This window comes from Pelophylax lessonae (assembly GCF_965119305.1).
Source record: "Pelophylax lessonae genome assembly, chromosome: 1".
Classification (NCBI taxonomy): domain Eukaryota; kingdom Metazoa; phylum Chordata; class Amphibia; order Anura; family Ranidae; genus Pelophylax; species Pelophylax lessonae.
Window position 1 is genome coordinate 689227945 of NC_138768.1, and position 25530 is coordinate 689253474.

At 43.1% G+C, this 25530-nt stretch overlaps 1 protein-coding gene across 1 annotated transcript in view; it reads right to left on the reverse strand.

Moving 5' to 3' along the window:
* TMEM192 (transmembrane protein 192) overlaps window positions 1–25530 on the reverse strand; it is a 144198-nt gene that overhangs the window by 44515 nt on the left and 74153 nt on the right. Inside the window, exon 4 of the mRNA XM_082272598.1 lies at window positions 7999–8130. Coding sequence (XP_082128724.1) covers window positions 7999–8130 — 132 coding nt within the window. The remainder of the gene's footprint in view (window positions 1–7998; window positions 8131–25530) is intronic.

Below are 25530 nucleotides of genomic sequence, written 5' to 3' on the forward strand. Positions count from 1 at the left end.
TGACCGCCAATCAACTCACACCAAGAAATGTATGCTTTCCTCGTACAATGGTTATATCTTGCTGGAAGACAACTTCCTCGCCTTCACCATAATAGGGATCACTGATCCAGACAGACCTCTATGACTTAGTACCTTGCTTTCAATAGCTAAGCCATTAAAACCAGCGACTGTAAATCAGGATGGTAGATCAGCTCTTGGGACAACTGGTCTTCTCTGAGAGGAAGCCCCCAAGGGATGTTTACAGCCACCAGGATGGTTGGAATCGCTCTTGATTATTCGCAGGAACTGCAGAAGAAGCCTTAGCCGAGGAGGATACTGCCCTTGCCGTGGCCCTTGGACGCCTGCGGTCTCTGTCAGAGAACCCCGTGACCTTTTCACAAACTTCAATATCCTCCTGTGGAGCTGAACCTGCTAAAGGAGCTGCATGTAAGACTGTACAAACAGAACTGTCTTGAAGGTGGATACCATCAGACCCAGAACCTGTATGCAAAATGGGAGAGAGATCTATCTGTGTGACAGCAGCCAAGAATCATGGCCTGTGGTCCCTGAAGTTTGTGCAGAGGAAGGACCAACCTGGTCAAAATAGAATCAGACCTAGATAAATCAATTCCCTGGACAGGGATAGGGGGGGACCTTAGGTAGTTCAGACATCACCTGAACCTTTGCAGGAATTCAGGAATTAAATCCGCACTAGAGACTCCCGTACCTAAAAAACCTGAAAAGGACAAGCTTTGTCCCCCTTTCTGGGTGCCACGGGGCCGGAAACCAGCAAAGATGTCCCCACACCCCAATAATGGGTGAGGGCAGACCTTCATGCTGAAGGGGTCTTGTCTGCGGGTCTGGAGAAGCTAGCTCTAGGCTTACCAGACCAAGGATGCTTGGAACCTCCTGAAGAAGAGCTGAAAGACCCATTTCCCTTATTCTCCATCCCAGAAGCACAAAATAATTTTCTATGTGCCGAGAAGGAGAGCCTCCATCTGGGACGAGGCTCCTTCCCTTTCCTAGACTATGGCAGGAAGGTACTCTTCCCCCCCCCCCTCGCCCCCCATGATACCCTCAATGAGGTCATCCAGGGTAACCCCCAACAGGCGATCGCCTTGAAAGGGCAGATCAATGAGAGCTTTCCTAGAGACTTGATATGCGGAACAATTCTTACGCCACAGCACGTGCCTAATCACCACTGTTGAAACTTAAAGTTTGGACAGCACAGGAGCTGTATCCTCACAAACTGCAGCCCATGGACCAACTGGTCCGCTAAATCAACATAAGCAGCGGGGACCTGTTAGGGTCTGAGACACCAGGGCTGAGGCAAAGACTGGCCACAATGCCAAACCAGCCATAGTAAACATGCAGCATGCCCCACAGCCTCCACTTTGTCAGCTGGGTGCTTAAAGGAAGGGGATTCCTCTACTGGAATCATTGTTGCTTTATTCAACCTGGAAACAGGAGGGTCCGCCACTGGTGGACTAGTCCACTTTTTTACTCAAAAGGGTAACGTACAGCAAAACGTTTGAGGATCACAAAGGGTAATTTTAGTTGTTCCCCTTCCTTACAGAAAAACCTGTCAAAATAAGGCACATAAGGAAACACCTTTGGAGTACGATGCGACTTGTGCGTATTATGCGACCTGTGTGTACCAAACGACAGGGCCACGTCCGTGGCTACATTAGCCTGCATCCTCTATTTTTAAAGTCTCACGCACTGCAGTGATATGTGCGTCTACCAGTGGTTTTTCATTCGCTGCTGCGACCATGGAGGAATCATCCTCACTATCGGATGGATCAGGGGATGGGACATTAAGTCCCCATGGATGGACCGCGTCCATGGCGGCATCAGGCTCAGAATCACATGAGACAGCCTGAGCTTCCTCCTGGTCCTTTGCCCACATGCCACTTCCACCCAGGACACCAAGGACTGCAGGACCGCCGTCAGTGCAACCATGGGAAGCATGCCACCTCTATGAGGGGGTCAGTGGGGGAGATGGGACCCTGAGGCTCCATAAGAAAAGGAAGACCTTGCAGTACAAAAACGATCTTTTAGCACCACTAAAGGATCCCCTCAAGGCTCAGGGTATCTATCAGCGTGAGCGATAACAGGGACCCCCAAAGACTTACCCTACCAACCGGGGGAGCGATGAGAATTCAAACCCAACATCATCCCGGGCACAGGAAGAGGAAACTAAGAAGGAAGAGGAAGACGAGGAGCTTCAGCATCCCCATGAGGCTTCAGTTGTCTCCAGCTTCTTCCAGACTAAGTTAAAATGGCCTCCGTGACATCATCCGGCTACACAAACATGGCTGCCAACCAGAGACTAGCCAGAGTAAAGGAAAATGGCCACTATCAGCTACAAACACTGAAGCATGCTGTCAGGATTTTTCCTGCACCCTCTGAAACGCTGAACCCTCTGCAAGGGGACCCCCCTGAAGGTAGGACACACGTTTAGGGGAGACTCTGCTGTGCACTCTGCACTGGTTTCTGCACTGGGACCCCCTGCATTATACCCACAACAGCGGGGCATGCACCTAGGGGGTCTCCTACACTGGGACCCCCCATCCAGACTACCAGGGCAGGGGACACACTCTCCAAGGACCCTTACAGAGTGGGGATAGCGGGGGATCTTTTCTGCATTCTCTGCCTTGGGACCCCCACCAGACTCTAGGTCCAGACAGGGGGGAGTGGGAGAAGCCCAGCTCAGTGAGGGATTTTAGGATGGAAGGAGGGAACCTGCAGCCAGGTCCGATCATCCCTGGAGGTTACCCACGTCCACCCCAATAGGGGAGAGGGGGGACTGTACTTACCCTTCCATGAGGTGGCTAACACTCCAGACAGAGCACCTCACCACGAAAGTATGGGAGCTGTCGGCCAAGGGACCACTGCAACTCAGACCCAAGCCCGGTTGTATACGACCCTGCGAGACATTTAACTCGCGGGTAAGCCTCTGTCCGTGAGGCTATGTTGTGGTCGACCTAGCGTGTAGCTGGCTGGGCTAGGGGGACCATTTGATTTAGATTATCCAGCTCATGGCCCAGCCTGGCAGTTGATTGTAGATCTCTCGAGAGAAAAAACAAAAAAGATGTAAGGAAGGAAAAAAATTGCTAGGACCAGAGATCCCAGCCGAGAGCCTAGGTCCTTACTCCTGACTAGACAGATTAAAACTGATTACCTAGAGCAGAGAGGGGGGCTATATACCAGCTGAGGAGGGCCCATGGGCGTAGCCAGGTGTTTTTTGTTCTGCCTAGTCCTACTCCTGGAGGAGGGGATATAACCCACTAGATTTATAGAGTGCTGTGTCCGTCGATGAACGAAAGAGAAAGTACTGTTTTCAATACATTTATTTGTGCTTGACAAGTTTCTAGTAACTCCCACAAAAGACAGCCCGCCTCACATACAAAAATGTATAAATTCTCCCTTTCACGCAATGTTAGGACTTCATCTTGCTATATAAGCATTCATTTGCTATCTTACTTTATACAAATGAAGGCACACTCCATCATATAGAATCATTGCTACAAATCTAACTAGGCAAGTAATCAATACTATTAATTTAAGATACTTTTGTTTTAATAGCAAATATTTGTCTTTTGTCTGTACACAATACTTTCTCTCAATCGGTGCCAGTGCAAGGTCATCTAGAGCCCAGGGCGAACATGCCAAATTGCGCCCCCCTCTAGATGTATGCGCATTATTTGTAATCAACCCCCCCCCAAAATGAGCACTAATCTGCATGCTTACCCCCTAAGCAAACGTTCCCCCTACTCCCAGCACAAATCCTCACTTTCCCCAAATCCCCCCAAGATCAATCCCCCCCCCCCAAACTTCACCTCCTAGCACAAATACCCTCCAATCATCCCTACTGGACCAGCCTCCCCCTCCACACACACAAAATTCCCTTCCAAGTACAAATCCCCTCCCCCTCAACCATATTTATCTTTTCTAGCACAAATCCTCTTCCCCATCCCCCCTCCCAACATAAATCCCCCAAAATCACCTTTCCTAGACCCCCCCCAAAAAAAACAAACTTTCTCCTCCTAGAACAATTCTTATCCCATGTTGCCTCCAAATTCTCCCACTCAACACAAATCCCCTCCACCCCAATCTCCTTGTGGTGCCTCCGCCCCTCACATGATACTAGTGTCCAGGGTCCCACACCTTCTCCCGGGTCTGCTCTTAATGCTAAGTACTTTTGAACCTACTGGGAAAGGTCCATAAATGATTTGATTATTTATGCACCCGATGCCATAGATTTTAAAATTATTTTTTTTATAATCATACAAAGCAATTGGTTTAAATAACTGCAACAAGTAAAAAGATAAACAAGCATTTTTTTACTTTGTTGAAAAGGTTTGCCCCATGTCCATTAAGTATTTTTCTCTAAATAGTGATCATGTAGGTCTTGGGCATACAAAGAATCCGTTGACCGTAGGATTATTCCCGATTACCAACAAATACAAAAACGAGTGGAAATTCTTCCATTTACTGTATAGCAGTTAAATAATGACACTATATTGGGCTTGTTCCTTTTATGGAAAAGTAAAACGTAGCAGGAAAATATGATCTAATTTCTCTACATTTCATGAACATCAACAACCACTATGTTTCAGCAGTGTTTTATAGGTCTGGCATTGTCCACAAACTGGAACAAAAAAAAAAAAAACCTCAAAAATTCCTGTCTAAGGTCTGTTAAAAGAGACAATGCAACCTTTATACTAAAGAGTGAAGAAAATATCAGATACAGAACAAAGATTTTATAAAATGGACATGGACTGCTTTGCATTGGATCTGTCATCATATGTAGCAATCTTGCTTTTGGGACTTTTAAATAAGCCTGAGGGAAATGTGCTCAGCAGTCTTGCTTTTGGGCCTTTTAAATAAGCCTGAGGGACACATACTTAGCAAGCAATAGAAGAAATCTATATCTCTACAGATAACATGCCTAAGAGGTCCGAAAACTACATCAAAGAGAACCTGCAGTCAGAAGAGAGGAAACACTTTTCATTCCTGGGATAGTCAAGAATGCGGAGGCCTACTGGAAAAGATAAAGCCTCCGTAACAGAAGCCACAAAGTTGGAACTGAAGGTGGAATGTGTCTTTAAGTAAAATAATAGAGTATCACTTATGTACAGGCCAGCTCTACCAAAAGTTTCCATACTTTGGGAGATTCTTTAAATTGTGTAATGCCATCTTACTAAAAAGTACAATGACTTGGATGGCCTCTGAAGGCGTCTGATGGATATACATTCCGCCAGCATTCTTCCATGGCACGCTTCTGGATATTTTGAGTTCTAAGCAAACACAGACACTTTAATGATCTACTTTCAGCTGTTAACACTTCCTATCCCCCTCCCCCACCAACTCTTCGAACACAAAAAGGTAATCTCAACAGCATAAAAGGGCAGATGTTACAAAGCAAGTTCACATTTGTAACAATCTACAAACATCCTCTGGGCTAAGGGTATTCACATTGCATCGAGATCCTATAGTATTGCACTGACTTCAGAACGGAAATGTAGTCTGTGTGGTGTTGCGTAAAAGATGGTACAAAGTAAGTGCATCACCGTAAACGGATATCACGATTTGTAAATGATTTTGTGTGATGGGCCGGGTCTACATAAAGTATTTAGCACACTTTTCTATGTTTTAACAAGTGGTACCTGGCACTCAAAGCAGACAGAGAAGTAATACTATCAGTCAAAGGGCTCAGTACATTCAGCCATTTCGGAAAGCACTGGCTGCACTCAGTTCATCTTTGTTATTCCCGATAGCTGCCCCACAAAGAAAGTGTAGACCTCCACAGCATGGGGCTGATGCATGAGGTGCTGGATGCACTTCAGGAAACCATTTCTTGTTACTGATGCTACGTAGATTCGCAAATTATGAAATCTGTTGGTATGTGTGAGACTGCCCTGGGACTAAACGAACAGCAGAATGCTTCACAAACATGCAAGCTTGCTTCTATGGGAAAAGGGGAGGAAGTGGGAGAAAGATGGGAGATGCAGCATGTCATCTTAGGCACTAGTTTATATTAGATACATAAAGACAGCCCTAGTATGTAGGAATTTGCTATGAAAGTGGGATGGAGAGCTGAAACCAGACACCTGTGGCATCAATTTATTAGTGGGGAAACAGTGATAACTGCAGGGGGAATTGCTGCCATTTCCCCCATGAGACGCTGACCACAGATGTATGGCAACATCAGTTGCTAGCTTATTATACAACTAGCTTTCGTGTACTTAGGCAATGTTTTTCTACAATCCACCATGCCAACCAATCATATTCTAAAAAATAAAAAAAGGAATACATTTCTCGGTACCCTGTTGGTAGATACCAACATATGAAATCATCATCATCTAAAACCCCATGGAGAAAACAAAACTAATTCTGAAAAAAAATGTTTGTATATACACAGTTTAGGAGTAGAAGAATCCAATTGTGGGGATACAGGTTTTAAAGGGCGATTGAGATTTATTTTATTTCATTTTTAATTTTCTATGCTTAGTTTAGAAGTATATCGATAGACACTGCATTTTTAATATAACAGAAGGGTTATCGGCTTGTAGGATATTAAATATAGGTATATGGTCTGCCTGGACATCTTGTATTTAAGTTTAATCAGATCTGTGGGTCTCCGGTATTGTGGCGGTGGTTGTTTTGGCAGTTACCATGGGAACCGGGCTGCATAAAAACAGGAAGCGTGATCCAGTCCAGAAGCCTGAACCTTTGAGAAAGCCCATTGGGCGCTATGTGTGAGGTAGGCGGTGACGTAATCACGCTAGGACCAGATGGAGCTGTGTATGTCGAGGATTGTATTGTGAAATGCCCGTTTTTTGGGGTTTTTTTACTTGTGAAATGTGAGTGGATTTTTATATGGAAATACATTTTTTTTTTAGCAATTTGCACTATGGTTCTTTCCTCTTGCCTGCCTCTATTTGAGTGACACCATGCTGAGAGCTACGGATTGTACACCCAGAGGGAGCGGTGCCACTTCTAACACTGCAAAGCGCATATAGACCTCCTTTAATTAGGGAGGTCCAGTCAAGCAGGTGAGAAGACACTCGAGGTGGGCTAAAGGTCACTGTGGTGATTAGAGACAAATTACTGAAGAGCTTTTGGTGTATGGGACCGCACTTTTTTTTCTCATGAACGTTAAGAGCCCATTTACATTAGCGCGACTTGTCAGCCTGACAAGTCGCGGTATGTCGCGGTCCACTGAGTAGTACAGGACCCGTTCTAATAGGAGCGACACAAGTCGCTCCGACTTAGAAAAAGGGTCCTGTACTACTTTGGGGCAACCTCGGAGCGACTTGCATAGACTACCATTATGTGAAGTCTCTGCAAGTCGCGACTTCACAGGTCGCCCCCCGAAGTTGTGTCGCCTCAATGTGAATGGGCTCTAAATCATTTATTTATGGATTATGTATGTATATATATATTATTATTATATAGGATTTATATAGCGCAGACAGTTTACGCAACGCTTTACAACTTGAGGGTAGTCAGTACAAATACAATACATTTTAATACAGTAGGAATCAGAGGTCCCTGCTCGTTAGAGCTTACCATCTAAGAGAGAGGTTCAAGAGGTGCAAAGATAATATATATATGTGTGTATTTATTTATTTAGAAGGAAAGATGGACTTAAATTGACGTAAATTGTTTTATATACAAAATGTTTTTTACACTGATTTTCAGATATTTATTTATGCACTATAATTTGAATGCACTTTATTGAAGGAGAGAGCTGCACTTTTTTTGTGACTATAAATGTTTTTCTACAATCCACCATGCCAACCAATCATATTCTAAAAAATAAAAAAAGGAATAAAGTTATCGGTACCCGGTTGGTAGATACCAGCATATGAAATTATCAGCTAAAATCCAATGGAGAAAATAAGAAAAAATGTCACTGCATTCACTAATTATGTGTGGCTACATAAAACAGGTTGTGTCGTGTAGCTATAAATAGGAGTAGAAGCATTCCTTGGCCTCCTGTGTTCTCACCTGTATACATTAGCAGGAATATCACAGTTAGGATCAGCTCCAGGATCAGCACACTCCAGATAAGGTAGAGATAGAGGTTGTCGTCATTGAAGAAATCCTTGGCAGAAATAATCAGGAGGACAGCCGCATTGCCTAACAGAAAAGAACAAAGATAAACAGGAGATGACTGTACAATTATTGCTTCTGGGGAAAATACTGTAAATAGAGACAATAAATCAGCAGAACAACTAATTTAAAAAAGAAATTGCATTTCCAAATTCACAGCTATGTAATGTGTCAGCATTGCTATGCATTCTGACTTCCAGGGATCCTAATTGAAAACATTTATGTCTATTTAGCGAGTGCCTACTTTGAATGTCATGTTATCTAAAATACATTTTCGAAGAGACTTTCATCTTTTACTTTCCCGGCATCCGATATTTTCTTACATAAGCAAATTCACACAATCTCTGACCCCTGTTCAGACAGTATGTCCAACAACATAGTGAACATCCCTGCTAAACAAGGGCTGGAATTAAAACACTTACAGGACAAGAGTGCACTGCTTTCACTTTGTCCACAAAAACAGCCTTACACAAAGCGGAGAACAGTAAAGCACTATACAGAGGAAAGCCACTTATAGAGGGTCTGAATCTTTGCCAGTTCAGCAGGAACTGGCTGAGATTCAAACTATGTATGGGTAGGCTGAATGTACTGTACCAAAGTTGATTGATCAACTTGGGTACAACCAGCTTGCCACAGTTTACATGCAAATTACTGTATTCTTCCAGCAGGGATACCTTCCCTTGCCCCCCCCCCTCTCCCCACCACCATGAGAGCATAATGGCCATGGTTGCAGGAAAGAAATTTGCTCCGTCTATGGTTGGCCTAAGGCAAGCCATACAATTTTCTTTCCCTCCACCATGGGTGAAGGTAAAGATAATTGCCCGATGCCTCCATCAACACAGTCAGTATTGACGGGAATCCTGCAGTGCTATTGTGTTCTGCCGGCAGGAAGTCTTCCCTGCCAACAGAACACAATGATGACACGCAAACAATCTGATAGGCTGATTGTACTTAAATTGATCGATGGATAGACTTGAGTACAACCAGTCTGCCCATAGATTGATCAAATTTAGGCCAGTCCTGCTGAACCAGCTGAGATTCGACAAATCTATGAAGGACTTAAGGCAGCCCCATACATGAATCAGTTCGACTTTATTCCCCCATCTACCTCAAATGCCAGCTCCCCGCTAAGTGATTATATTCGGACACTGGGGATACTTCTCCTCCGTCAGACATGGATATAGCTGGCAGTGCCAATTGACTTCTGTTCAACCGGCAAGTCTGATTTTTGCTGCTCAATCAGTAGATGGACTTCTGTGCAACCACCCTGCCCATACATGGATCAAAATTCGGGCAGTCCCTGTTGAACCGGCTGAATTTCAATCTATGTATGGCCGGCTTAAAGGCAGTCATACACTGCTTGACTTTTGGATAATAACTGCTCGCTTGTCTGAAATTCATGCAGTATATGCCCCTGTCAGCACCACTTGCTTAACAGACTTTTGCTGAAGGAATCTATTACCAGAGAGAGGACAGATTCTGCTGGGAGGTGTGCAGTATTTGCTTTCCCTAACAAGCGGGGTCTCGGTCAGTGACCTACCACTTGCTCCTGGTGTGCCTGAAAAATGCAGATACCTTGATTTATAAAGTTCCTACACTAAGATGACTGCCAAAGGTCACCAGAAGTTGCAGCGTTTAATCAGACGGCTGATAACTTTGAGACACTTTTATAGTCCATGAGTGGACATTTTCCTTATTAGACTCTACTCCATCTGTATAATGGCACAGTGCCACCTATTGGATAGTGGTAAACCTGCACCTGCCTACTTATAAGCTAAGCAATAGAAATCTACACATGTATGGCCAACTTAATCAGAAGAGAAGCAAGCGTGTGTTTTGAGCCAAATGGGTAGCACTCAAAAGTAAGCAGCTTTTCAATACCTCAACCGATGTTTAGAAAAATTCTTAAACAAAGTTGACGCATATACATTTCTAGAGACTTCCTAAGATGCACGTAGACCCAGACATCAGATACAGGAAGGAATAAGAGGAAATTACATCTACAGGAAAGTATGGGGTTGCATGCTTATCACTGATTGAATATCCCAGTTTAGGTAGCGCAATGTACCTTATGTACAGTCTATAGTCATGTATAAAGATAAAAATGGCATATTGGTATATCCTCCTTCGTGTTCATCACACCCTGGTGAAATTGCATGCTATGGGTATTCGTCCAGACAATATGTGCAATAGATGTGAGAGGGATGTGGGGGATCTAATACACTTGTTATGGAGATGCCCAAAACTGCATCGGTACTGGACATCTGTGACTTCCACTATAAACAGGGTTCTGGGCTTGGCGATCCATTTGGATCCCAAGCACTGCTGCCTCTTGGGTATACTGGATCACATTATAGATGATAGATATTTACGGGAGGCAGCTGCGCGAGCTCTGTTTCAGGCTCGGCTGCATATTCTTAGACACTGGATTGATCGGGGATCCTCCCACATGTAGGATGTGGATGGAGCAACTGAGCTCCACCCTTCGCATGGAGAAATATATTTACCTGCATAGGGGTGCTCCGGCTAAGTTCCAAAAAGTTTGGGGAGTCTGGCTGAGTTGTCCGGGGATGGCTCCTACGGACCTGATCCTCGACAGTCTGTTGCTTTAATCGATGGGGGTGGTGTGAGACTCTGGTGGTCTGGTCTTGGGGAGATGCTATGCTCTTTGATGTAGGATTACTCTCTAGTATTGCAATTTTAGGTTCAGGTTGTTTTCTGCTTTCTACTGCATAATGGATTGATGGGTGAGATCTGTAAAATATTATGTGCCTTACCTTGTTATTGTTTTTCTGTTCCCGTTGCACTGTTTGTATATGTGTGCGATTTTTTTAAAAAAAATCTTTCTCTTGATTAAAAAAAAAATTAAAAAATAGCATATTGACCTTACAGATGCTTAGACAACTATGATATGCCTGGCAATTTGGACAGCCTCAAGTGTCAGTTATATAGATTACGTACTGTAGCTCTCACTGAAAGTAATAGGACGAGTTGCTCAGATTAAAAAGTGGAGGCCTTTCTCATGGAGCGAGTTGTACAGTAGTCACTTCTCACAAATTTACATTTATGAGTGGATAAGGATTACAACCTCTGTCAGGTTTGAATTTCTGTCATCACTAGGAAAATTTCCTCAGTGGTTATCTAGACAAGAAGTGAAGGAAACACTTCATCAGGGACTCAGACTGCAATACTAGTTTCTGGAGGTGCAAGCCTTCCCCCTACTCTGCCAAAAAAAAAAATGATTTTTAATTTAAAAAGTGTGCCCTTTTTTGAAATTTGACCCCACTTGTCCTGGTGATATGTTGTCACTGGGATTGGAAGAGAGGAGATATCTCCACAATAGGACCAAATTAAGAGGTAAAAACTGATAAAAATAAATCGTTCTTCAAACTGGGAAAAAAATGTATTTTGCCTTGAAATCTATCATAATTCAAAACATATGCAAGATATCTGCAGAGAATGTAATTTTAGATGTAGGTGTTGAGATTTGATGATGCGCTATTACATGGGCAGGCTCTGCTATGCCCACTACTGTGGTCCTGTGTACCAATTGCCCATCTGTCATATGTAGCCACCACTGTAGACTGGGAAGCCCACAGCAAAGTGTTGGACAGCCCATGTTTGGCCAGTATTCTAATACAACATTGGGATCCAGATGTCCCATACACTCTTTTTTCCTAATTAAACAGTTCCAACTGTGCGGAGGTAGCCTGCATCCTCCACCGATTTGCATTGGCTGGCTTGTACGGAACATCACTTCTCTCTGCCATAATAACAAGGAATTGTTATGCTAATATATGGATCAGTAAAAAAACAAAAGGAGACATTTTAGGACTGCAGATGAGATTGTTTTTCTAGGTTTTACATTTGTTAAGCTGAAAATGCATGGGAAAAAAATATACATGAAAAGTGTTACGTTGGTACACACTGGACACTCTTATGGTAATCAGACCACTTAATTATAAAAAGGACTTCTGTACACTGACAAGGATAGTGGACATCTGGAAACATGAGATTCTAAACCCAACTTTGCGGTTAAGGGGGGGGGGGGGGGTAGGTGAAGCGATTACATACAGTGTGTCTATGCGTACCAATATCTTGCAAAAAGGTTTTATATTATTAGGTTCCTTAGGCTTACATTGTGCATGCGCATTGGATAGCTACATTATGTTATAGAGATGGTTCCTATAACATAATACCACTTTCAAATGCGCATGCACAATGAAAGCCTTGACTGTATCATCTGAAAACTTTCTGCCTCATGGCTATGAAAAAGAAGAAGATCAACCTTACAGGGGATTTTCATCCGCTTATATTTTGCCTTCACTGGTTCCTCTTAGATTGCCCTACATAATGCCCAGATGTTATGCTGAGCCTTCATGACTGAAAAAAACTGAAATGCAATAAATGAAAAGGGCAGGCTAGGGACAGTAAGATTAGGGAGGAAAAAGCAGGAGGATGCTGGCTGTAAAGCCTAGTACACATCGGCCGAATGTTTGGCAACATTCAGCCCATTAGTACTGCAGCCGGGGCAGGATTGGAAGAGATCTGCTGACAGCCTTTGGATCAGCTCTCTCAGCCAATGAGAACTCTGACCAGAGTGTTCTGGCAGGGGGGCCGTCACCCTTTCAGAACACAGTAGAACAGCAGGGGAGATCACTGTACTAACATCAGATAGTTAGTACAGTGGCTCTGACCCAAGCCGTCAGGACTTTTTCGTTCAGCCCAATTGGTTGAATGAAAAAAAACTTGTAGTGTGTGAGGCTTTAGGCTGGAGATCAGTTTAACGCTTGACTTGTGAAACTAAAAACTTTATTGCTTCTTTGTCACTTTACCCTAAATGACCCTTTGAACGTCTCTAGATAGCCCAAACTATGACTCACTTATCACTTTTGATGAGGCATGTTTTCTTCATCCAGGATGCAGTGCTGAGGCTTAAGTGGCTAATCACCAGGCCCAAAAACGGGCACATAAGGGAAAGGAGTGATTCCATTACCTTTTGTAAATGCCCAACTCCATTCTACATGAAGCTTACAGAGTTTGACTCCCTGTAGAGACAAAGAAATGGAGAAGCATGGGTGCATAGGAAAGAAGAGTATAAGTGAGTCATGGAGGACTTTCCTAATTAGTGCCAGCAAAAGTAAAAAGAGTCCTGAAATGTGACAGAAGCATGTATACCAAGTTTAACCACTTGCCGACCAGTCACGTTGACTGTACTGCGGCAAAGTGGCTCGTTATCGTCTGGCGACGTAGACCTACGTCACCAGACATTCCCCACTCTCGGCAGCGCGCGCGTGCGCCGCCGGAGGTTCGCTCCCGCTGTATTCAGTTACAGCGGGAGTCGGGCCAGGGGAGGAGCGGCGGTGATCCCCGCTGCTCTTCCCCGATCATCGGGGATCTAGCGTGGAAATCCGCCCGCTTGTGTAAACAAAGCGGGCGGATCTCCTAAGTGACAGGCAGGGTCATATTGCAGGGTTCAGCTTAGCTGAACCTGCGATCTGTGCCTGTCTCACTCAGTCACCTCCCCCCACACACGTTAGTAAGCACCAGGCATACATTAACCCCTCCCTCTCCAATAAAAATTAACCCCTTCCCTGCCAGTGTCATTTTTACAGTAACAGTGCATATGTATAGCACTGATTACTGTAGTAATGTCACTGGTATCCCCAAAAGTATCAAAAATGTCAGTCAAGGGTCCGATCTGTCCGCCGCAATGTTGCAGTCCCGCAAAAAAAAAAAAAAAAAAAAAAATCGCAGATCGCTGCCATTACTATTTTTACCAAATATATGTAGCAGAAAACAAATTGGCCTAAAATGATAAAAAAAATTTGATTTTTACATTTTTTTGGGGGGGAATTTCATATAAAAAAAATTTGAAAAATATTGTTGTTTTTTTCAAAATTGTCGCTCTTTTTTTGTTTATAGCACAAAAAGTAAAAATCACACAGGTGATCAAATACCACCAAAAGAAAGCTCTGTTTGTGGGGAAAAAAAAGGACATAAATTTAATTTGGGTACAGCATTGCAGGACCGCGCAATTTTCAGTTAAAGTAATGCAGTGCCGAATCGCAAAATATGGCCTGGTCAGGAATGGGGTAAAACCTTCCGGTCATAAAGCGGTTAAAAATACGTTCATTGAGAATTTTTTTGTCAAAGACATGTAGCTAAATACATTTTGGCCTAAATATATGACAAAAATTGAATATATTGGATATTTTTTAACTGTCAAAGTAGAAAAATATTGTTATTTTTTCAAAATTGTCGCATTTTTTAATTAATATCGCAAAAAATGAAAAATCGCACGGGTGATCAAATACCACCAAAAGAAAGCTCTGTTTGTGGGAAAAAAATGACATGAATTTTGTTTGGGTACGGCATTGCATGACCGCGCAATTGTCAGTTAAAGTCGCACAGTGCCGAATCGCAAAAAGTGGCCTGGACGTAAGACAGCAAAATCCTCCGGTGGTAAAGTGCTTAAGATAAAGGAAAAATCTATTTTTCTATCCTGATCCTCTAAGCCTAAAGGCTTCCACCGTGCTGTTAAAACGGTCACTTTCTTCTCCACTATGCGCCAGCTATTGCAGGTCCTCTGGTGTCAACACATACGCTGCCCATACCCATAGTACTCTGAGGAGCAGCTTACAAGCTGGAGTTTAGGGAAGTAGTGGAGAGGACCAACTGCTGGGGAAGTGGGGATCAGGTAGGTGAAACTGTTGTTCCTGGGCTCCTAGAACTAAACAAGTATTTAACTCTTGCAGCATGAGGACAACCCAATTGGAAGGGAGCATTTTTCCTTTCCCAGGAGCTAGGCTTAAATAAAACGCTATACAAGTACAAGAGAGAAGTGAAATCCTAAGGTTTGGACTTGCCTGAAAACAAAAAGGTGAAACCCTGGAATAATTACAATCTACTAGGAAGATTGCACCAGATTGGATCCTGGGACCTCACTGAGAGATAAGAAGAGTAATAGAACAAAACTTCTCATTCAAAGTGCATTGAGGGTAGATACATGGGTAACATTCCAGAGCATCAGAAATGCAACTGTAAAGAAAAACATTCCTGGCAATGAAAGCACCCACATACACTCACAGTCATAATAAGAAAGCAGGATTAATTACAGGCCGGCTCTGGATTTCCTCCACAGCCTCATTTTCTGCCTGACACTCTTTCCACACAGAAATCTAGGTAATAAACAAAAAGACGGAGCCACTAAATTAGCAAGAAGGAAAATTTTCCAGAACCTGATTCTGAAAGATTGCACTGCTCATTGTAAGTGAAATTTACACTTTTTTTTTTTTTATTTGCCTGTAGAAGCAATTCATCACTGAAACTGCAGAGGTAAAATACAGAATAGATATTACGCATTCCGAAATGACCGTACTCATTGAATAAGATGCAGTCACCCATCCAGAACAAATATTTCCCCTGTTCATTATACTGTTTTCTATGTTAAATTGGACATTATATTTAGTCTGTGTCCTGAATTCACCTACGCTGCTTGACATAAAGTGCAAAAGTTTGTAGCACACTATTACAGGGTGTTTTTTTTTTTTTTTTTTTTTAGAACGTTAGTTCCTAAAGATAATATAGTCTTCTGCAATGTTTATTTAGATACATTTTTTAATAGATCAGTGTGATGTAAATAGCCCTATTATTGTTCCTTATCCACTTGAGTGCCGGAACGTTTTACCTCTTCATGACCATGGCAGTTTTTGCTATTCGGCACTGTGCTACTTTAACCTCCTCCCACCTGGCCGCTGCACATATATACGGCCAGGTGGGCGCTTCCTCCTCCTGAATGGATTTTCCTGAACATCCTTCAGAAGGAGCGTGTCCACGCAGCTGTGCGATCCCGGTGTGCCTGTGTCCCCCAGACACAGCGCAACACCGCTCGACAGGATGGCTCTGTGATTGGCCCTCCTGATCACACGATGGCTGTGTCCAAGCATAGCTGTCATGTAATGTATACACAGCCGTTATAACGGCGATTGGCTCTGCTTCTCCTCCCACAGAACCTGTCAGGAAGGAGAGCGGATCTGTGCTGCAAGCCGGGGATCAGTGAGTTTTGAGCTGTTTTACTGCTTTTTACACACTGATCACCCAACTAGTGTCCCCAACACAGTGAAAAACACCGGTCACAAATCTGCCCCAGTAAAATAATCTGTCCCAATGAACATCTGCCACATCTGTCCGTGATCATCTGGCGCACATCATCTGCCACATCTGTCCCAGTGATCAACATCTGTCACACATCTGTCCAAGGAATCATCTGCGCACATCTGTCCACATGGCGGCTTTCCATATTCTTCAGAGTATATCAGATTAGAGTAGCGGGGAACTCTCTCCGACAGACTCGGATAGCGAGTATGAGCCAGTAGAAAGCAGTGGCTCTAAAATGGAAACTGAGGAGGACAGCAGCGCAAAAAATCCTGAGGCAGCCACCAGCAGCGCAGCACTCCAGCACTCCAAGAATATAGGCAGGCATCCACCAGCAGTTCTGCAAGTCCTTGTGCAGTGGTAAGCACAAGCAGGGTAACATTTCTAGATGATAGGCCAGATGCTAGTAACGGGGTGTCCCATCCACAATGAGGCAGAGTCCATACTAGCCTACCTGGACATTTCCATTGGCTGTCTGGACCAATGCTTTTTATGTGCTGGGACAGTATTCCTGCCTGCTAAAACCACAGGTAGTCCTTTTTTTTTTACCTTTTGCTCAGTGTAATTCTTGGTATGTACATGCTATGTGTTAGAAGCCCACAGGAGTTACTTGCATGTTAGGCCTATGTATGTGGCCAGTCTGTGAAAACGTCTCACACGTGGCATCGCCATACCCAGGAGGAGTAGCAGAATGTATTTTAGGGTGTCATTGTTGGTATGTACAGTTGTGCTCATAAGTTTACACACCCTGGCAGAATTTATGATTTCTTGGCCATTTTTCAGAGAATATGAATGATAACACAAAAACCTTTCTTTCACTCATGGTTAGTGTTTGGCTGAAGCCATTTATTATCAGTCAACTGTGTTTACTCTTTTTAAAATCATAATGGCAACAGAAACTACCCAAATACCCTGATCAAAAGTTTACGTACCCTGGTGATTTTGGCCTGATAACATGCACACAAGCTGACACAAAGGGGTTTGAATGGCTATTAAAGGCAACCATCCTCACCTGTGATCTGTTTGCTTGTAAATAGTGTGTGTGTATAAAAGGTCAATGAGTTTCTGGACTCTTGACAGACCCTTGCATCTTTCATCCAGTGCTGCACTGATGTTTTTGGATTCTGAGTCATGGGGAAAGTAAAAGAATTGTGAAAAGGATCTGCAGGAAAAGGTAGTTGAACTGTATAAAACAGGAAAGAGATTAAACGATATCCAATGAATTGAGAATGCCAATCAGCAGTGTTCACACTTTAATCAAGAAGTGGAAAATGAGGGGGTTCTGTTGAAACCAAACCACAGTCAGGTAGACCAACTAAAATTTCAACCACAACTGCCAGGAAAATTGTTCAGGATGCAAAGAAAAACCCACAAATAACTTCAGGTGAAATACAGGACCCTCTGAAAACATGGTGTGGCTGTTTCAAGATGCACAATAAGGAGGCACTTGAAGAAAGTTGGGCTGCATGGTCGAGTCACCAGAAGAAAGCCATTACTACTCAAATGCCACAAAGTATCCCGCTTACAATACACCAAACAGCACAGAGACAAGCCTCAAACCTTTTGACACAAAGTCATTTGGAGTGATGAGACCAAAATTTATATTTTTGGCCACAATCATAAATGCTACATTTGGAGAGGAGTCAACAACACCTATGATGAAAGGTACACCATTCCTACTGTGAAACATGGAGGTGGATCGCTGATGTTTTGGGGATGTGTGAGCTACAAAGGCATAGGAAATTTGGTCAGAATTGATGGCAAGATGAATGCAGTATGTTATCAAAAAATACTGGAGTAAAATTTGAATTCATCATCCTAGAAGCTGCGCATGGGACGTACTTGGACATCCCAACATGACAATGATCCTAAACACAAGGCCAAGTCAACCTGTCATTGGCTACAGCAGAATAAATTAAAGGTTCTGGAGTGGCCACCTCAGTCTCCTGACCCCAATATCATTGAGCCACTCTGGGAAGATCTCAAATGTGCAGTTCATGCAAGACAGCCCAATAATTTACAGGAACTGGAGGCTTTTTGCCAGGAAGAATGGGCAGCTTTACGATCTGAGAGGATAAAGAGCCTCATCCACAAATAACACAAAACACTTCAAGCGGTCATTAATGTTAAAGGGGGCAATACATGGTATTAAGAACTGGGGTGTGTAAACTTTTGATCAGGGTATTTGGGTAGTTTCTGTTGTCATTATGATTTAAAAAGAGTAAACACAGTTGATTGATAATAAATGGCTTCAGCCAAACACTAACCATGAGTGAAAAGTTTTGGTGTCATCATTCATATTCTCAGAAAAATGGCCAAGAAATCATAAATTCTGCCAATATATGGTCGCTTCAAGTGTGTGTATTATTTAGTGAAATATAATATAGTTTATAGTTGAAATGCAACTTAATAAGTTGCTAATATTTAGATACATAACTTCTTTAGATATATAACTTCTTTATATATCACTATGTCAAAATATGTAGTGTTGCAGTGCTAAAAAGGTATCCAAATGCAAATATATGTGAAAGAAATAGTGACTAGTGTATAAATAAAGTGCTGAACCAATGTCTATATCCAAATAAACCTCTGTTGAGGTAATGAGTGTAACATTAAGGTGCTAAACAAAACTACTAAAAATAGTGTGCAAATATGCAATATCTAATCCGTAAAAAGAACCTCCTACTAATAAAGTGACAAAGTGCTCTTCAAAGTGCTCCAAAATTATCCGTGACTATAGTGGTGCTCCACAAAGTACTAAGCAAAACTGCAGAACTTCATATGTAAATATAGGCAATTCTAATCCATGAAAGAATTTTCTATTATTAAAGTGACAGGTGCGTTTCAAAGTGCTCCAAAGTCATCTGTGACAATAGTGATATTAGTGATATTGCATAAGCCGTGCTCCCCTGATGGTCCTACACTCACCAAAGCTCAGTCCCCTCAAAGTGGGCATCAGGCCTGTCAGGAAGGTGGCTTCAATCGGATCAGCTGACTAAGGGTCCACAACCAAATATCCCCTTTTTACCCCTTCTTAGTACTCATTTTCATGTAAAGATAAAGAGCAACAGCCCATAGTGTATACCAGTTTTAATTGGATTTATTAAATGCAAAAAACAGATCGTTCCCTCGGTACAGAGCTCTGTATTGTTAACCAACAAGCCAATCAGCAGATCCCACCTGGCTTCTGCTGAGTACTATCACAGCAGGAGCTGCATAGGGGGCACACATGCACATGCTCTAAATCCAGAAGTAGGCACTTCTGCCTACAGCTGCAGCTTGCCCGCAGCACATTGTGGGTGGGGGGAACCAAGTGGTTAAAATTTTACAAAATCTTGTTTTGATTTATAATTGTATAGATCTATGTGAATATACACAGGGTCTGCTTCCTAAATCGCAGCGGTTATAGCTCAGCACCCTTTCTCACAACAATACAAGTATGGATTTGCCATCTCACTGAAAACAATGCACTCCCTGTGCGATCGACTTCCAATCTCAACAGATGTTAAAGTTCCACTCCAGGACGGAGAACACACACACACCCAGCAAGGGTTAGAAGAGCACTAGGTCTAGGGGCAAATGAAGAGGAGGTCTAACTTACCTTACACCACACTCCAGCAGACCCTGGCTCTCTCCTCCACTCTTAGCGTCATCACACAGCTATTAAGCCTACATTGAACGTGGAGGAGACCGGCATTCAACAGTGACCAGGAAGGCCTTTGAGTAGGCTTCACAAAAGCAGTTGCATGAATTTAGGGAGCATACAGGAGTGATAATAAGGTAAGTTAACCCTTGCATTGCCCAAAGCTGGGCTTTAGGCACAAACCAGAGTTGTTGGGTTACTCAGTAATACCCCAGGGTTAATTCTGCCATGAACTTTCGTTTCTCCTCTGCTGGGTCCGGTCATTGCGGAAAAATGAGAAGACACAAGACACAGGTGTGCTGTATCAACTCTCAATTTCAAATATGTATTCCATGAATTAGATATTTCTACAAAATAAACATAGGCGTTAGCTTAGACAGTAGCCAATTACAGGTTAGCAATCTGCATATGTAGGGAGAATGAAACTAGCTGATAATACACTCATTACTTAGAAATCCCATGTTTTTTTCAGTAAATCGAAACTAGAAACTTTCACTACAGTTTAAATAGATACTCTGCCTAGAAACCAATGTTAACATGAAATTCAATTTTTTGCCTTCAAGAGTTATGGCACTTATCCCCCAAGCTCCCTCTAGCGGCCACGATAGAAAGACGGTAATATGTATATATACACACGACATTTTTGAAGTGGTTTAAATCTGGGCTATGGATAAAGCTATCAGCCCTAACCCTGGTATTTTTTGTTTTTCCAGACGGCGATTCTCTTCCTGATGAAAAGCGATCCGAATGGCTAATTAGCAGCTGGATTGCTTTTAGAAGCAGCAGGAGGGGGTCACCTCCCGCTGCTCGCTAAGCAGTAACATAGCAATTTAAAATATGTGCTCACCTCGCAGCTGCACACATTTTAGCTATCCTGCATTTCACGCAGTTGGCCATAGTGGTTAGGAGAGACCTGATCAACTCTCCTCACCTCTATGACCTAGGAGGCCAGGAGTGGCATTATGATGTCACTTCCAGTTTTGGGGGGCGGATGTAAAATGTATTTTTTTTTTTTAAAGCATCAGATTAATTTTTGTTTTTTTACGAGAGATCTCCATAAATAGGAGTCTTATTTCTATCACAAGGGTTGATACAAGGGGTGTTTAAATTTTTTGTAATAGGAATAAAAGTGCTAAAAAAAAAAAAAAAGTTATTCTGAAGCTGCTCCCATCCCTTGGGCAAGTCGCACACGCATATGTAAACTGTGTTCACGCCACACACTTGGAGTATTACCACAAATTCAATAATTCTAGAGCTAGACCTCTGCAACTCTAAACTGGTAACCTGTAAAAAAAATTTAAAGGGAGATCTTTAAGTAACGTAGTTTGTTGCCATTCCATGAGCATGCGTAATTTTAAAGCGTGACATGTTAGGCATCCATTTACTTGGCATAATATCACCTTTTAGATTTTACCAAAAAATTGGGTTATGTATCGTGGGGGGTTTTTTTGCATTAAAACTCATTAAAAAGTGTTCGGGGGTTCTAAGCAATTTTCTATAAAAAAAATAATGATTTTTACTTGTAAACAAAAAGTGTCAGAAAAGGTCTGGTCCTAAAGTGTTTATGAAAACTTATAACGCCCTACATTAGCCACTGCATTTATTACTCTTATAAAACTTATAGATAAGCCCCCGAATTGAAGAAAAAAATGGATTTTTGTAAAATCTTACCGTAAAATCCTTTTCTCTTAGCTCATTGACAGACGTAGTCCTCGGTGATACAGCACCTTCGGGTTATGTTGCCTCCACAGGAGCAGGACTAGACAGGAAATTAAAAAGCTCTGGCCACACCCTAGGGGCAGTCCCAGAGGGTATATCCTCTCTCTCTCTGCCTCAGCAAATCAGTTATGTGAAAAAGCAGTCTTTAGAGATTTTAACCCAACCCAACTCAAAAACAGAGGGGCGGGGACTACGTCTGTCAATGAGCTAAGAGAAAAGGATTTTACGGTAAGATTTTACAAAAATCCATTTTTCTCTAGCGCTCATTGACAGACGTAGTCCTCGGTGATACAGCACCTTCGGGACGTCCCAGAGCAGTATCACAAATGAGGGGTGGGAAAATGGAAATCAAATCCCAATCTAGAAGGCCCAACCGGTGCCAACTAGAAGTTTACAATGGATATAAAAGGAATAGGGGTGATGGCGCTGCCTATATAATTTAGATATAATAAAAATGTAATAAGCTGTGATGCAAAGTGCCTTAAGCTAAAAACAATAATGTGTAATATTCAAACAATAATATATTCCATAAAAACTTCAATTAAGTGCAAGTGCAAGGTATAAAAGTGCCTGCAGAAAGATTGGAAAGTGACTGGTGCAATAATTGTATGAGCAATAAATAATATTTAACATGCAATATTAATGTGCTAAAAAATATGGTGCTATATAAAGTGAGCTGTTCCACTCATACCACGTGTTGATATGGGGAATAAAAAAGTGCCAACAGAGCAAAAATAGAAAAAAGTTATTATTTTAAAAAAATACAGCTTGCAATGTCCAATAAGGAAAGATCCAGTAGAAAAGTCTATATCATGTGCGGTGACTTCAAAGGCAATAAAGGTGACAGCACTCGGAACAAACCGACACTCAGGTGAAAAGGTGACCCCGTGGTGGGTGGTAAGGTGCTGGGATTCCTTTGATAAAATTGCACACTTACCAGAGACACCCACCCCACACAGGGGTATAGAGCGGGTGTATTTATGGGTCTGGCAACCTAGCGGTATCCTCCTATCCCTGGGTGGAGGGCGTGTGCCGAGGATCAGGCTGGTCCTGGTGTGGATGTACCCTAGGATGGTCCCCTGTGTGCCTTCCTGCCTAGGTATGTTCCGAGGGATCCACTCAGCTCCACTCCCGATATTTAAACCTGTTTCTCCTGATCCTCATTCCTCATGTCTGCATTATCCAGTGCATAGTCTCCGGACTATCATCCAGGGAGGCTGCAGCCTATTTTTAGATATATCTATATATATATATATATATATATATATATATATATATATATATATATATATATATATATATATATATTTATATTTTATACATTTACTACATATTTTTTATTCATTTATTTATACACATTTTTTTCACTTAATTATTCACTTATCTATCCATTTAGTCCATAGCGCGGAAGTTCTTATTTTTCTTAGAAGTTTACAATGCTCATCCTTAATGATGAGACTCAACAAAAAAGAGAAAATTTTTTTTTTTTTTTTTTTTTCAAACAGAAAAAAACCCTCGAGGTAGACCACCGGTCTCCTCAAATTGTGGCCTGCAAAACCTTGCGGCCAAATGAGGCATCCGCCGATGCCGTCACATCAATTTTATAGAATTTTGTAAAGGTATGTACCGACGACCAGGTGGCCGCCTTACATACCTGGACCACTGACGCCTGATGGCGAAAGGCCCAGGAAGTACTGAGCGCTCGAGTGGAGTGCGCCCTAACAGGGAACGGAGGACTCTGACCCTTAATAGAATAAGCCTGTACCACCGTTTGTCTAATCCATTTGGCAATGGTCGCGGCAGATGCAGGCAACCCCTTTCTGGGGCCATCCGTGATCACAAAAAGTGAATCCGTCTCACGGAATGATCCCGTAGCTTTCAGGTATACTCTGATTGCCCGAACCACATCTAAGGAATGCAACGCATGTTCCCGATGATGCTTGGGCTGAGGACACAAGGAAGGTAGTACAATATCTTCATTCAGATGAAAATCTGAAACCACCTTAGGAAGAAAAGATGGCTTAGGATGAAGTACTACCTTATCCCTATGAATCACTAGGTATGGGGACTGGCATGATAATGCAGCCAGTTCTGACACCCTGCGAGCAGAAGTAATAGCCACCAAGAAGGCCACCTTCTGGGATAAAGTAAGCAAGGGAATCTCCCTGATGTTTTCAAAGGGAGGTTTCTGTAGAACCGACAAAACCAAATTAAGATCCCAGGGCGGTAAGGGCGCGCGGACTGGAGGAGCCAGGTGCCGCACCCCCTGGATGAAATTCCGCACCAAGGACTTGGTAGCTAAAGGTTTCTGAAAGAAGATTGCTAATGCTGAAACTTGACCCTTGATGGTGCTCAAGGCTAGCTTCTGCTCAACCCCTTGTTGCAAAAAGGCCAATATTCGAGTCACCGAATAGGTACGTGGAGGAAATCCTAAAGATTCGCACCACGCAATATAAGTCTTCCATGTGTGATAATAGACTTTGCTGGAAGTCGCTTTCCTTGCTTTAATAAGGGTAGGAATGACTGAAGTAGACAAACCTCTGTCCTTCAGTACTTGGGTCTCAATGGCCAGGCCATTAAACCCAGCGACTGTAAAGCATGATGGTAAATTGGTCCTTGAGACCACAGACACTCCCTGAGACGAAGTTCCCACGGAACGTCTGCGACTAGCATGTCCAAGTCGGCCAGGCCGGCTTGAGGAGGCCAGCCTAGAATTTCTAGGACCACTGGCGCTGATAGAATCTGAACCAGGCGTCCCTAGAGGTATCTGGCCCCGACCATCCGAGAAAGTCTGGTCGTTTTCTGTTCCCACACATTTATCAGATACCTGATTGTTATCAGGAAGGGTGATCTTTTCTGGTTGAACCTCAGGGACCGAAGTCACCCGACTAGAGGCTACTTGGCCTATCTGGTCAACCAGATCCGATTCCTGTGAGGTATAGGGACTAATCTTAGGAAAAGGTAAAGGAAAATATCTATTCAGGGAACGGTAACTACCGCTTCCTGTAGTACTTAAATGTTGGAAGGGAAGAATCGCACCGGTAGTAGTGGTTGAAACTCGATCTAATGTCCTGAATACCGGTGAAAACGTCCCCCCACCCTGAAACCAGGTGGGGGCGCACCTTCAGGCTGTGTACTCCTTTGCTTCGGGTTTGGCTGGGTTGGTCCTCTGCTTGTCCGACCAGCCCTTCTTGAACCCTCCTGGAGGAGTCTTGCCTTTCCCGCTAGTACCAGCCGGGCGCCCTTTATGGGCGGTAAAGAAAGGTCCTCGCTTGTTGCGAGGTCCCTTAGCTTTAGCAGCCTGTGGCAAAAAAGTGCTCTTGCCCCCAGTGGCATCCTTGATGATTTCATCTAGGTTGGCCCCAAATAGACGATTCCCCTGAAAAGGGAGATTTGTCAAGGTCTTTTTGGAACCTAGGTCAGCTGACCAGCATTTTAACCACAGCACACGTCTGAGGATGACCGCTGACATAGATGCATGCCCTAATAGGGGAGTAGTGTCCAAGGCTGCGTCACAGATAAACTGTAGCCCTTGTATAATCTGTTCCATCAAATCAGATGTCTCCTGGGGAATATCTTTTCCCCTAAGGTCTTGGCGTACCATTTTCGCCCATTCCGTAAGTGTCTGGGAAACTAGACCAATAACAATTACTGGTCTAAATGCTGACCCTATCAGAGAGAAGATGGTGCGGGACTCTGCTTCCATCTTTCGATCCACCGGATCCTTAAAGGACGAAGTGTCCTCCACTGGGATAACCGTGGCTTTATTCAGCCTGGAAATAGGTGGATCCACCACTGGTGGTACCGTCCATTTCTTAATGATGGATTCCTCAAACGGATAGCGTCTAGCAATACGTTTGGAAATAGTAAAGGTACGTTTAGAATGCTCCCATTCTCCTTTAATCTGA